We start from the raw sequence: 13,917 nt of genomic DNA, 5'->3' as shown, positions 1-13,917 counted from the left end.
TGTGTGTGTGTGTATGTGTGTGTCATGGTGGGGAGGGGTCCAGAAACTCTGCCCTGCTGTGGACACAGGCCCGAGAGCTATAGAGCCAAGTCCAAGGTCCAAAGTGGCATAGACTCACAGTGAGAGCCTCAGTCTCTCCATGGGGAAGATGGGGGCCATAATCCGTCCGCCTCACATGAGTGTAAATGTGAGCACATGTCAAAGTATTTTTTAGGTGGTGACATCTTGCTGTGTGAGCTGGTAGAATGGCCAGCAATACAACGTCTTGGTATGAAACTGGTTGGCCTGATTCCAAATTGCACATACAATTATGTTTCTGAATTGGTACTTGGCAAAGGCAGCCCCCCCCAGAGACAGAGCCGGGTTCTAGACAGAAGATGTTTTAGTTAGACTCCTTGCAGTTGTAAGCTGACTCCAAGGCTGGCTGCCTGCATTTATATACAGGGTCTGACACTGACTTTGGAAAGTGGCTCAAACCTCAGTTTACTTGTCTGTGAAATGGGGATAATAGTCCCTTCCTCTTATAATGTTGAGGGGCAAAAGGTAATTTATATAAAGTTGTAGCACAGTGCCTGATACAAAGATGTGCTCATAAATATTAGTGCTTTTATTATTTCCTAATTAGTGTTGCCCAGTAAGTGCTGAATGAATGAAGGAACAAATGAATGGGTACTGGTCTGGATTTGGCTCCTGAGGGTGCTTTTTTTGTTCTTCTCTAGTGTTTTCAGGCTGGTCCCTTGTTTAGGCAGGGAACAATGTTGACAAGGGATGGGGGAAAGGAATTGACCAAATAGAAGGGTTTCAAGCCAGGGTAGGAATGTCGGCCACAGAAGATAGGGACATGTCGGGGGCAAACCTACTGGGCACCTGAGAGCTTGCAGGGGACCCCTCAAGCCCAGGCCAGGCTCCACATAGCTGTCATTTCCCTCTCTGCTTCTTCAGAGAGGCCAGCTTGACTTTAGTTTTGTTCTTAAGCGCAGTTCCTGGATTCATCTTGGCAGACTGATGGCTGTTGTTTTAGTATCTCTCTAGATAGCCAGGTGAGACAAGTTGTAGAAATTTTTCTATGAAAGAATAAGCATCCAATATGGTACCTGGGAGCCCGAGCCCCTTCACACCCTCCTCATTTCCACAGAGTCAAGCCTGTGGGACAGAAGCTAATCTGACTACACACACGCATGACACACACACTCATACATGTACACACACATGCATGAACATACACATGCGCGCGCGCACACACACACACACACACACCCTTCATAAACCTGCAGAGTGGGGCAGGAGTTCCATAGCCACTCTGAGGGAGACAGTTTTTGCTATCCTGTCCTGTCTTTGCCACTGACTTACTGTGTGACCTTCAGAAAGTCCCTTCCCCTCTCTGCGCTTCAAATTCTCTGTCTTCAAACTGAGGGAGTTGACCCTTGTGGTCTCTGAGATCCCTCCCATCTCCAAAAGTGGCAGGATTGTGTGAGTTATAACCACAGGGTTGGAATTCTGGCTCCATTGCTTTCTAGGTGGCCTTGGGTGAACCACTTAATTTCTAGATTAATCCCCTCTGTAAAATGGGAATGACAAATAGTAATCTACCCTATAAGGATGTAGTGAAGTTTAAGTAAGCTACTGCAGCTAAAAATGCTCAGCACAGGGTGCCTGGGTGGCTCAGTGAGTTAAGCCTCTGCCTTCGGCTCAAGTTATGATCTCAGGGTCCTGGAATTGAGTCCCGAGTCGGGCTCTCTGCTCAGCAAAGAGCTGAGCTGAGCTGCCTGCCTCTCTGCCTACTTGTGATCTCTCTCTGTGTGTCAAATAAAGAAATAAAATCTTAAAAAAAAAAAAATGCTCAGCACAGGGTCTGTCTGTGGTTACGCTCAGAAGAGGAAGTTAATAGTAAAAGCATTGTGTGACATTTGTCTGATTCCTGTGTGTGTGGGCAGGTAAGTGGGGGTCCCGAAGTGATGGGTATGTGTAAGCATCTGTGTGTGTGTGTGTGTGTGTGCGTGCGCCAGTGTGTGGAGGGCTCAGTCTTCCACGGGGCATTAAGTGATGGTATGTGCAAGCATCTGTGTGTGTCTGTGTATGCGTGTGTGTGCGCCAGGGTGTATGGAGGGCTCAGCCCCCCACGTGGTGCTCTGGGAAGGTCTGAACAGGGAGCCCCCCCCGCTAGAGAGAGCCGAGCTGGAGCCCGCACCTCATCCGGCAGGAGCCGTAGGTCTTATCTTCTCCCTCACTGCAACATGCTGCAGTCTTGGAGCACAGTGTGTCTTTGTTGCTTCCTGAATAGTTCTACTTGCAGAGGCAACGGCTGGACCTTCCTGGCCTGGAGATGACCGACGAGGTTCCCAGCCGTGCAAGCAGCCCCAGTGAAGAAAAGCGGGCCGCCAGCCCATTCTGGCTGACCGGGGCTTTCCTCTATCCCAGAGGGCTGCCTGAAGGCAGTGATTCCCAGCTCATCTCCTGGGCTCTGATACCATGATTCTGGGTTTTGAAAGCAGGTCAGTTCTGCCCTAGGCCCCCTCCCTTCTTTCCTCCCTCCTTGGACCACACAGTGTTTGTTTCACAACTGGACACTTCACTAAGTGATGCAGGAAGTAGGCCCCTGGGAAGCAGATACCGCCTCGCAAACCAGATAACTGAGTGAAGCCTCTGGATGCCTCTGGGGCCTGGGGCAGGGTCAGAGATAAGCGGAAATGCCAGGCTTATCGCTGCTGCCTGAGTTCTGGAGAAATCTCCCTGGCTAGCCAGCCCACCTCATTCCCAGCACTCCGGGCTGCTGGGCATCTCCAGGCAGAGTAAACACTGAGTTGGCACCGTGGCCGCAGCCCCAGGATGGGGACTCTGTGCCCCACGCGGGTACTTCACAGTCCCAGCGCCAGAGGCCAGCAGCGGGCGTCAGATTACATCCAGATATTTGCGGTAAGCGCGGCTCCAGGCGGGTCTGCTTTGAAGTAGGAGCCCTCAGGGACAATTGTTAGGGTCATGGGACTAAGGGAGCCTTGGTGACAATTACCCCCAGACGTAGGTCCTCTTGGACCAAGAACCGCAGTCAGCAGGAAGCTTTGGTTGATGGGTACAGCCTGGGGACGGTCAGTGTGGGCCTCCCCCAGATAACGCAGGGTGTAGTGGGCACACAAGGCCCGGCAGCTGCTAACCCCCAGCTTGTCTGCGTTGAACCCAGCGAGGCTTTCTGCGGTTCTGTTTCATCTCTGATTTCCTTTTCTGAATAAGCTCGGCTTCATGGAGGACAGGGTGGCACTTTGTGAGTGCACATCAGCTGATGGTGCCCGCAAGGGAGGTGGCCTGGGTGGGCCGGGCACCTGGGGGCTGATTTAGGCCTGGGGAGATGCCTCCTTTCCCCCCTGCCCCCACCCTGCAGTGAGGTGGCTCTACACACTGCTGTCCTGTTGGCTGATTAGCTGACCATCTGGAGCGGGGGATGGGTGCGGGCTAGTGAGTTCGATTGTCTCCTGTTTTCATGCACTTACCATGTGCCAGGCCCCATGCGAGGTGTTTCACTTACATGGGGACCCAAGCAGCCCTGTGGTTACTGCACTGTCATGTGCCCCCTTTCGATATGAGGGAAGCTGCATTCAGTGAGGTTAAGGAAGTTCCATGTATGCAGCTGGCCCCTACAGCCGTTTCATGGGAAGTAGAGAAGGCCACTGGCCTCCATCTCTCAGAAAATGGTCATATCTGATTCTGTTAGAACAAGACCCTCACTGTGGCATGCTGCAGCCTTGTTATAAATATTCACATCCCCTCGTATGCAGTACCCGGACCTCTGCAAAACCTGCTTCCCGTCCTGCTTCCCAGCGGCAAACACCGGCCGCCTTTCAGCTCTTTCTCCTGGCATTTGCCTCCGTTTGCCTCTGCGTTCCTCCTCATCAGTTTTGTACCAGATCTGTGTGCTTCCTATGAAGAGAAACGATTCAGCTTTGTCACTCTCCCCCCTCCCTCCCCCATCCTTACAACATCAGTGTTTTAACCTCGTGAAGCGTTGACCCCATTATGGCATCATAGTGTGAACAATATTCCGTGAATGCTATTTACTGAAAACTAAATCACTTCAGTGTCTCTTTCAAAAAGCGCTTACATTTTTTACATCTTCGCAAGTCTTAAAATGCTTCCTTCTGTCCTCTGACAAAGATGCAGTGTCTTCAAATCTCTAACCTAGAATTCTACGTCCTGCCTCCTATTCCAGAGGCCAGTTGTTTTTAGGATGAGAAGTCTGATGTCATCCAGAGTCTAGTTCCTTGGTATGTGATTTTTTTTTTTCTTTCAGGTTTTGGGGAGCTTTGTAATCTTCTCTTTATCCCTGTGTTCTAAAATTGCATAATGACTGTACTATTTCTTTGATAAATTCCCTCCCTCTTTCATTTCCCCTTCTGAAACTCCAGTGAACTAAATGTGGGGTTGGGTGCATTGCCTATCATCTCTTCTCTCCCCAGTAGGCATCACCATCTTTTAATTCTCCTTTCTGGGATATTATCTTAACTTTATTTTCTCATCTCCGTATTGGATTTAAAATTTTTAACCCACATACTTTTAATTTTCAAGACCTTTCTTTTATTCTATGCCTGTTCTTTCCCCATAACACCTTCTTTTTTAATGGGTGGGATAGCCTTTTGCACTTTCCCGTGGGAACTAAGGACAGGCTTTTTGAAACTTTCTGCTGTTTCTTCTGCTTCTTGTTTTCTGGGTTTTCTCCAGAGTTATGTTTCTCTTTTGGGAGACTCTCCTTTTCATCACGGGGGCTTTGTTTGACTACCTGGCGATCATTTCTTATCTGTGCATATTTCAGAATAAGGTACAAAAAACTGGGTGAGAGGTTGAAACTTGTTGACTGGCTGGCCTGTTGAGGATGATCAGATGAGGGGATCCCAGGGATCGCCAATGCCAGCATATAGAACTGTTGTATTATGGACCATCGAATTTCTCCAGAAACAGACCTCTCTTCTCCAGGGAGAGTGGGGCCTCTCTTGGCTGTGCCTGTTCTGTGCAGAGGTGGAGAAGGGGGAGAGTCACTGCTTTGGAATGGACTCCTTAGCCTTGCATTTCTGCTCCCCTCTTAGTCCACCTGGGGCCTCAGGGTCCACAGTGCCTCTGGGGTTGTACAGGGAAAGCCGGCTGTCACCAGAAAGGCCAGGGAAGAGTCTTGGGTTCAGTGCAGGCTGATCCCAGCCTATGGCAAACAGAGGTCAGTCTGTGTTTTTCTGGGAGTGCATCAGCTGTCCTGTCTTCACCCAAGAAAGATGAAGTGTCATTGGATTTGCTACTCTGTACCCATCCAGCAGGACTGCCTCTTCTCTGGTCTGTGTTCACTTGGCTTGAGGGGTGGAATGCCTCCTCTCCTCTCCTCTCCTCTGGGCAGGCACCATTGCCCCCAAAAGAATTGCCCATGGTTCTTGCTGTGTCCTGTACATCAGGGAGAGTTGGAGAGAAGCCATGCCTCAGCCCTCACAGAACTCATTTCTCCTCTAAGCAGAGAAATGTAAGGGATTCAAAGCTGGTCCTCCTGGCTGCTCCTTTCCATCAAAGAAGCGTCAAGGATTTCACCTGTTGGCATATTTCGAACTTTTCCTCAGAAGGTCCCAGGGCTTACTTCTGGGAATTGTCAAGGTGTTCTGCTGCCCTGTACTTTTTTGTTCTGGGAAACCTTAGCTGCAGTCTCCCCCTTCCACAAGTCTCCCGACACTCAGTCCAGCCTCCTGCTCAGCCAGGGCCCCCCTTAGCTCATTCTTTCCATACGGTTGTATTGAATACCCCGCACTTGCCGGGCATAGAACAGTGGCGAATGCAGCAGGCACATTTCTACAACACCAGCTGACTTGCAACCCCTTGTTGATTCAGGGAGACCTGGGACAAATCCTTTTGTAATTTAAATAATTAGCTTTCACTATAGATGTGTGTCTGGGATATTTGTTTTTCTTTGGGTTCAGCTGGACTTTCAAGATCTGTGTTCAGACTTTCTTAAGCCCAGGCTTGACTGGATGTAGGCTGCTCAGAAGGTCCCCGCAGCAGCTGCCAGTGGTTCACGCTGGTGGAAACTCCCTTCTGGAAGCTGGTCTGTCTCTTTCAATTACCCCTACCTGCTGTAGGGCAGACGTTGAGCTGGTGTTAGACCCAGAGGTTTCTCTAGGCCGCCGCTTCCCAAAGAGTGATCCAGGGACCCCTAGTCCCACAGAGCAGTATGAGGAGATAGGTGCAGGGGAAGGAGGGATTCCCTGGTCAGGCGCTGGTTTCTTTCTTTGGCAGATGAGGTCCATGGAGGGGCACTGTGAATCCCCGAGAGGAGCTGGAGCACAGCGTTCCCCAAATTTCTTTTTCCAAGGAGAGTTTATTTATGTATTTGTTTTAAATCACATTGCTCTAAGAGACCAGGGTTCTTTTGAGCATGCTCCAGGCCATTCTGCCACTGACACCCAGGACTGTGCCCCAGAAATGGGTCTGGATTTCTACATGGACGGCTGAGGGCAGCTATCCCGGCAATGCGACGGGTAGTGAGGGGTGGGTGGTCAAGCTGCACTTGTATAGCTGGCACCCCATGCTTGCGAGTCCCCTGTAGCTTAAAATAGCAAAATGACCTAAGGGTGTTTTCAGATGTCAGATTTCCAGGTCAAAGTTTATTCTCATGATTGCTTTTATTCAGAAGGAGGAAACTCAGCAGGTCACTAAAGACACCTCCCTGCCCCCACACCACGGGGCCAGCATTGACAAAGCTGTGTTAGCCTCAGGAGGCCTTGTGCTCAGGTGACCTTGGACGTATTCCCTCTCTCTTAACTTTGCTGTAGGAGGACCTGGAAGAAAATGGTGTCAGTCAGTTGCTCCCCAGCAGCCTAGGGACTCTGTGGTGACTCCTGGTGCCTCACCTCAGTGTCAGCCTGAGCATCTCCTTTGTCTGCTTTATTTATCGATGCTTCTGTAACAGTTCCATTTGAACCAAGGGTTTTGAAGCTAAAACATTTGGAAACTACAGGAAACACAGGCCCCCTTGCCCTCTAGGCTGCTACTATGTCTGTTTAAGCATAGAGAGATTGGGTGCCCCACACCTGCGTGTGTGGTCAGTGCTGGAGGAGCAGCGTAGGGGTGGGGTGGGGTGGGGGGTAGCAGGAGACCCCTGGCAGCTATGCTCCAGAGGGATCTGTGCGGAACATGACCTGAGGGATGGCACCTGGCGAGTAGCCTAAGCCATTTTCCCTCACTTCTATTTTTAGGTACAAGCAGCTAGTGACTGAGGGCCCCTTGTGGGGAGGGACCTGAAGGTACACCCCACAGGCAGCCGAAACACTTATTTGGGGCACCTTCAAAGTCGGGACACCAGAAATTTGATTTTAATTTGCAGAAGCATCAAAACTTTTATCATGGCAAAAATCAGAATGGCTTCACATATATTTTTGTTTTTTTTCTTTGTGAATTCAGTGTTTGGGGCAGGCGGGATACCGTGTGCGCCACAGAGCTTTGGATCGCTAAAGGTCTTACCCTGCCCTGGGATCCCTGAGGCCCCTTGTAAAGTCCAGCGTTCTGGTTCATTACCTAAAGGACCCCCTTTCTTCTAACCTTTCATTTCAACTATCCAAACCCCTGCCTGCCTTGGGCAGATTCTTAAAATATTTGCCCATCAGCACCCTCTCAGAGAGGAATGTCAAATGCTGCCCTGATGTCAAAAGGGCCCCAAGGAGAAGCGTCTTGCCAGACCCAGCCTGTCACTCATGGCCACGGCAGAGCGACAGATAAGCAAAGGCGAAGGCTCAGAGAGCTCCCTGGGCTCCCTGAACCACCCAGAGGATCTGTGTGGGTTGGCGCTGCAGGGCGAGACGGTTAGCTGTCAAGAACAATGAACTGCCAGGTACCACTGCCCAAGTAAAAGCCAGGAGTCGGAGGCTCTTCTGATTCCTCGCCCTTGTCAAGCCTGCATCAGGATGTCTGGAGCCTCCAAGGAGGGCCTGGAGACCCGAGGGCCGCCGGTGTCAGGCAAGGCCTGCTTAACCACCATGGACCAAAAGCTTAATGTGCTAAATGAGAAGGTGGACAAACTCTTGCATTTCCAAGAAGATGTCACGGAGAAACTGCAGTGTGTGTACCAGGGAATGGGCCACCTGGAGCAAGGCCTACACCGGCTGGAGACCTCTCAGATTCTGGGCCCAGGGGGTGCTGACCATACTCCTCCCGTTGACTCACAGGCTGGGTGGCCGGAGGTCCTGGAGCTGGTGAGGGCTGTGCGGCAGGAGGCTGCCCAGCATGGCGCCAGGCTTGAAGCCCTGTTCAGGATGGTAGTGGCTGTGGACAAGGCCATAGCTTTGGTGGGGGCCGTGTTCCAGAACTCGAAGGTGGTGGATTTCATCATGCAAGGGAGTGTCCCCTGGAGGAAAGGAAGCCTGGCTGATGGCCCTTTGGAGGTTGGTTCCTGCTTCCTTACCCCTGTACCCTTCTGGCTGAAAGGGAGACCCAGTGGTCCTGGTGGGGACGCTAGCCAGACGGCTAGGCTTAGAAGCACTAGGAGCTGTTGTTCCCTTCCTGTGCCATCTGCATGACCTGTTGATGGGGAAGGGGAGAGACTGAACCTTAATGGTCACAGGTAGATTTCCAGACAGGTCACTGACAGGCCACTCCTCCTAGGGAAAGGAAGAAGCAGTGCCTCAGTGAGGTCTGCGGGGCCTTGGGCAGCTTCAGAGCAACTAGAAGTGGGGGTAAATGGGTCATTAGGGAGAGGAGGACAGTTAAGCTTATTGGATGTACTAGTGACTTCTTTTTGCTCCTTTCTGTTTTGTCACGCCTAGAGTGAGAAACAGGTGGGAGCCAGTTTGCCCCAACAGAACCCCCCTTTTAGAACCCTCCCCTTCCTATCCACAACCTATGCTGGGTCCCAGAGTGGGCGGAGTGTGCAGCTGCTTGTTGGAAGATGAGTGTTGACAGTGACCCCTGGGGGACAAAGGCCATGAAGGAGCCGGAGCCTGGGGGTGGAGTGTGGCATTTCTGGGAGCGGCTGTTCCCTAGGATTGCATAATCAAACCCGCTGGCTAATGGAAGTTTGGCTGGGGTGTGTGTGTGTGTGTGTTTATGTGTGTGGTGTATGGAGGCAATACTGTTTGGGAGGGAACAGCTAAGAGTCAGCCACTTAGCACCCCTCAGACGGCCTGGAGCCACCATTTCAGATCACTGTAGTTATCCACCAACCTCTGGAAAGAGATAAGATGGGGTCTATAGGAGGCGGTGCTTGACTCTGTGTCAGCTCCGAGGCTTTCACAGGAGCAAGGCTTCAGGAGTGTGCCTTCTTTCCTCATCCCCAGCCAGGCCAGAGCTCACCCTGCTGACCCCTTCCCCCACCCCTGCCCTACAGCCTTGGCCAAGGTATGCCCCTCCCCCATCCAGCTCCCCACTTTCTGCACCTCTCCTACGAGTCTTGCCTGCAGGGGAGATGTGACCTTCTGCTTTTTCACTGATAAGCAACCTGGACTTTATATTTATTTATTTTTTTTTTTTAAAGGGGGAGAAGGTGAGGTGGGGGAGGGGCAGAGGGAGAGAGAGAATTTTTCTTTTTTAAAGATTTTATTTATTTATTTGACAGACAGAGATCTTAATTAGGCAGAGAGGCAGGCAGAGAGGAGGAAGCAGGCTACCTGCCAAGCAGAGAGCCCGATGCAGGGCTCCATCCCAGGACCCTGGGACCACGACCCAAGCCGAAGGCAGAGGCTTTAACCCACTGAGCCACCCAGGCACCCCGAGAATTTTTTTTTTTAAGATTTTATTTATTTATTTGACACAGAGAGAGAGGTCACAAGTAGGCAGAGAGGCAAGCTGAGAGAGAGGAGGAAGTGGGCTCCCTGCTGAGCAGAGAGCCAGCCGGATGCAGGGGCTTGATTTCAGGACCCTGAGATGGTGACCTGGGCCGAAGGCAGAGGCTTAACCCAATGAGCCCCCGAGGCCCCTGAGAGAGATTGAGAGAGAGAGAGAGATTGAGAATTTTAAGCAGGCTTCAAACCCAGCTTGAACTCACAACCCTGAAATCATGACCTGGGCCAAAATCAAGAGTCAGACACTTAACTGACTGAACCACCCAGGTGTCCCATCAACCTCAGCTTTAAAGAAAATTACTGTGATATGATTTATGCATGTGGTAAAAGACATTCATGGGGGGGCGCCTGGGAGGCTCAAGTGGCTAAGCAAAGTGCCTGCCTCATGTAGTATAAAGAGCATGTGTTCCTCCTACTCCAGTCCCCAGGCCCAAGGACCACCCTCCTCCCCATGCAGTTATAGGTGCCTGTTTCCCGCAGAACCTCCCAGACAGAGTCTGTTTATCTGTAAGCACCCCCTCTTGATTTTAACTCAAATATTAATCACCTTATTCTGGCCTTGATTTTTTTTTTAACTTAATGTATTTTGGGCACTATTTCATATGTACACATAGAAAGCTTCCTCGTTCTTAAAGTTGTAGTGTGCCCTAGTTGGGGGATGTGTCTTTATTTGTTAACCAGCCCCACATCATTGTTTGGTTATATTATTTGTCATTTTTAGCTAATATAAATAACGGTGCAGTGAATATCCACAGAAGTGTGAGCTTATCTGTACCATACACTCCTAGAAGTGGCAGGGTGAAGCCAAAGGGTAAAGTTGTGTACATAAAGCCAAACTGACCTTCAAAGGAGTTATTTCAGTTTAGTCTCCTGTCAGTAGCATATGGGAGTGCTTGTTGCCGCCCATTTTGCTAACAAAACATATTATCCAACTTTTTAATTCTTTGCCTCTGTAGTGATTGAGAACTGAGATCTTACTGAGCATGTGTTTTTTTTTTAACACTTTGAAAATTTTTGCAAAATACGAATTTTTTTATATGAAAATTTTCAAACGTTTATAAAAATAGAGATTAGTATCATGAACCCTATAAACCCGTAACAGGAGGCCAATGTTATTGCATCTCTTCCCCACTGACCTCTGTCTCTCTAGACTATTTTGAAGCCAATCTGAGACATTGGATCATTCCCTCCACAAACATTAGCATTTATATCTAGAAGATAAAGCATCTTTTAAAAAATGTAATTACAATACCATTATCATGACTAAAAAGTAAACAGTAATTTAATGTTACCAAAGTCAGTGTTCGAATTTTCTTAATTGTCTTATGCTTTATTTTCCTTGTAGTTTGTTTATTCGAATCAAGATTCAAATAAGACAACTAATTAGCTGCCTTCTAGTGCTAATTCTTTTTCTTTAATTCATAAAAAATTTAAAACTCTTCATTATGGAAAATATCAAACATAACAAGAAATAGAATGATATACCTTGTAGTTTTTTTAAAAAGATTTTATTTATTTATTTGACAGACAGAGATCACAAGTAGGCAGAGAGGCAGGCAGAGAGAGGACGGGAAGCAGGCTCCCCATTGAGCAGAGAGCCCGATGTGGGGCTCGATCCCAGGACCCTGAGATCATGACCTGGGCCGAAGGCAGAGGCTTAACCCACTGAGCAACCCAGGTGTCCCATAACACTGTATAATAACTCTACTGAAATTAAAAAATTTTTAAGAAGTCAAAAAAAAAAAAGAAAAAGAAAAAAAAGAAAAGAAAATGGTGTCAAGAGTTTGTGAAGGTCCTCCTTGGGTTTTCTGAAGAGTGTGGGATGTCATTTTGGTTGTAACAATGAATTAGATTATTACTAAAAGCTAGGTGCTCTCTCCTGAAGGACAGGGTCAGGCTCAGCCAGGCCTGGGCCCAAATCATAAGCAAGCTGTTCAGAAGACACCAGTCCTCTAGAATGGTGTCGAGGGTCTCTTCTCCTTCCACTGAATGAGCCCTGAAGACATGACGCAGCTGTGTGCGTGTGTGTTTGCCTGTGTGTGTGTGTGTGTGTGTGTGTGTGTGTGTGTGTGTGTGCCCCTACCTACACCAAGAGCAGAGGGAGGGAGAGGACATGCTGAGCCCAACAAGGTCTGCCAAAGGACAGTTTGTTCGAGTCCCTCTCTACCGGGGTGAAACAGGAGGCGTCCCGTGATAATGCTTCCAGCTCCCCCAGCTCCGGGGGTGGCAGGACAGAGTCTGCAGAAAGAGGTCCAGGGAGCGGTCTCTGCTGAGTAAGGGGATCCGGGTCACATTGATGGCGCTGTGTTAATCATGATGACAACAGCTGGTGTTTATTTATTAAGTGCCTAGCACATGCCAGGTGCAAGGCTAGGTGTTCCCATGTGCTGTTACCCTCAAAAGGACAGAACTTGGTGTGCTGGAATCCCAAAGGGATGAGCAGGTAGTAGGATTGAGAGAAGTGGGTATAGCATAGGAAAAACAGTGGAACCAACCCTTCTCAGTGCCAGGGAGGCATTCCAAAGTTGTGAGGACTGGTGCCCCAGTAAGCGGGAACTGCTCCAGCCAATTTTTGCCATGAGCTTAACGTTGTCAGATCTTCAGATTTTTTTCAGGAGAATCTTAGAGAACTTAGAATTGTTTCTAATCAGTTTTATTAAGGCATAATTTACATACAATAAATGGCACACACCACACAAAGTATGTGTGAGTACACAGTTCAACAAGTATATACACCACAATGAGAATAGAGAACAATCCTAAGCCCCAAAAGGGAACTTAGAATTTTAATGTAAAAGTCTCCTAGATTTAAAGTGTTGATAACAAATTTAAAAATTGAAAATGCTGTGTGGGCCAAACAAAATGTGTCTCAAGCTCATTTTGGCTCCAGTTGGAGCATCTGTGGGTGAGGCCAGGGAAAGGGCCTTCAGGGGTGAGTGCCTTGACCAGACCTGCTGCTGTGATAAGGATCAGGAGGAGTCTTAGGGGCTGTACCCAAGTCTTAAAACCTTTAGAAGCACCAGAGGGATCCAGCAAGGAGTCAGGTCCTATAGAAATATTTATACTTAGAAATACTGAATGTTCCTACCATTTCAGGAGTAAGAGCACTGGCCTGGTACAGAGCACTCAGTGTTAAAGGAAGAGCTGCTGAGAGCTTCTCTGGGCTTTACACATTTGATCTGTCCCTCAATCAGTTCACTCCTTGAAGACAGAGCGCTCCCTGTCTCAGGCAGGAGAAAATCCCTAGAGCTACCGAGCACTTACCATGCGCTGGGCACATTTGTCAGGACATGCCACACATCAACTCCCCCAAACCTCTTACTAACTCTACGAAGCAGATAGTATTATTCTCCCCATTTCACAGATGAGGAAAAGGAGGCTGAGGGGTGAAGATGGGGTTTAAACCCAGCAGGGTCTGGCTCTAGAGTCAAGAGAAGCTGTACTTCCGGCCACGCTACTGTATAGTAAAGGGGTGACGGTAGGAGGCACCCAGCTCCCTGGCAGGCATTATTAATTGATAGGGGCACTCTTCCAACCCTCCTCCTTGCCCCTAGCCCCCTAATCAGGCATGGGTCAATCTGACTTTAGAATCCAAGCCAAGCCAGCACTGTAATAGCCATGACTGAATGATCTGAATTGACACTTTAAATTGATCTTCCATCCCTGGTCTAAGTATTTTGACGTCCAATCCAATTAAGAAGCCGCATCAGGTCTTTCCCTTACTGGCAATGTAAGGACACATTAGAAAGAATTTGTGACTTTGTGTCTTTATCTCTAGAATGGCAGTAGCAATATCTATCCTCTAGTATTACCGTGAGACCAGGTGAAGTAATCTAAACACTTCTACCTTAAGCACGTGGTAGATGTTCAGCCAATGTCTGTGGCCTGAACAATGGTGTTGATGATGATGATTGTTCTTTCAGAACAAAGATCGAGTGGAAGAGAAAGGAGCAAAGCCAAAGCGTGCGCTGAGCACCACAGCTGTGCAAGCTGAGATCAGGGGGCCTTGGGAAGGTGAGTGGGGCCCTGTTTGCTGTGTTCCATGTTGCACACATAATGGTTTCAGAATAAAAATATATTTTTTATTTTTTCCTTTTAAAATTTATTTAATTAATTTTTAAATTTCCTT

The 13,917-nt window shown here is 48.8% G+C and overlaps 1 protein-coding gene across 2 annotated transcripts in view; it reads left to right on the top strand.

Moving 5' to 3' along the window:
* Window positions 1-2,506: 2,506 nt before the first annotated feature.
* The window catches only part of LOC111157401 (myosin light chain kinase 3), a 39,448-nt gene continuing 28,037 nt past the window's right edge, over window positions 2,507-13,917 (top strand). The window contains exons 1-2 of one of the 2 annotated variants that reach the window (XM_022518775.1): window positions 2,507-2,913; window positions 13,712-13,802. In XM_022518775.1, the coding sequence (XP_022374483.1) occupies window positions 2,827-2,913; window positions 13,712-13,802 (178 nt within the window). In that variant the 5' untranslated portion in view covers window positions 2,507-2,826. Of the gene's footprint in view, window positions 2,914-7,126; window positions 8,394-13,711; window positions 13,803-13,917 lie in introns of those variants that run through there. The other variant, XM_022518773.1, reaches the window with a different exon arrangement.

Source organism: Enhydra lutris, unplaced genomic scaffold (genome assembly GCF_002288905.1).
Source record: "Enhydra lutris kenyoni isolate GAN:26980312 unplaced genomic scaffold, ASM228890v2 scaffoldscaffold54, whole genome shotgun sequence".
Lineage (NCBI taxonomy): Eukaryota > Metazoa > Chordata > Mammalia > Carnivora > Mustelidae > Enhydra > Enhydra lutris.
This window is presented reverse-complemented; position numbering and strand designations above follow the sequence as displayed.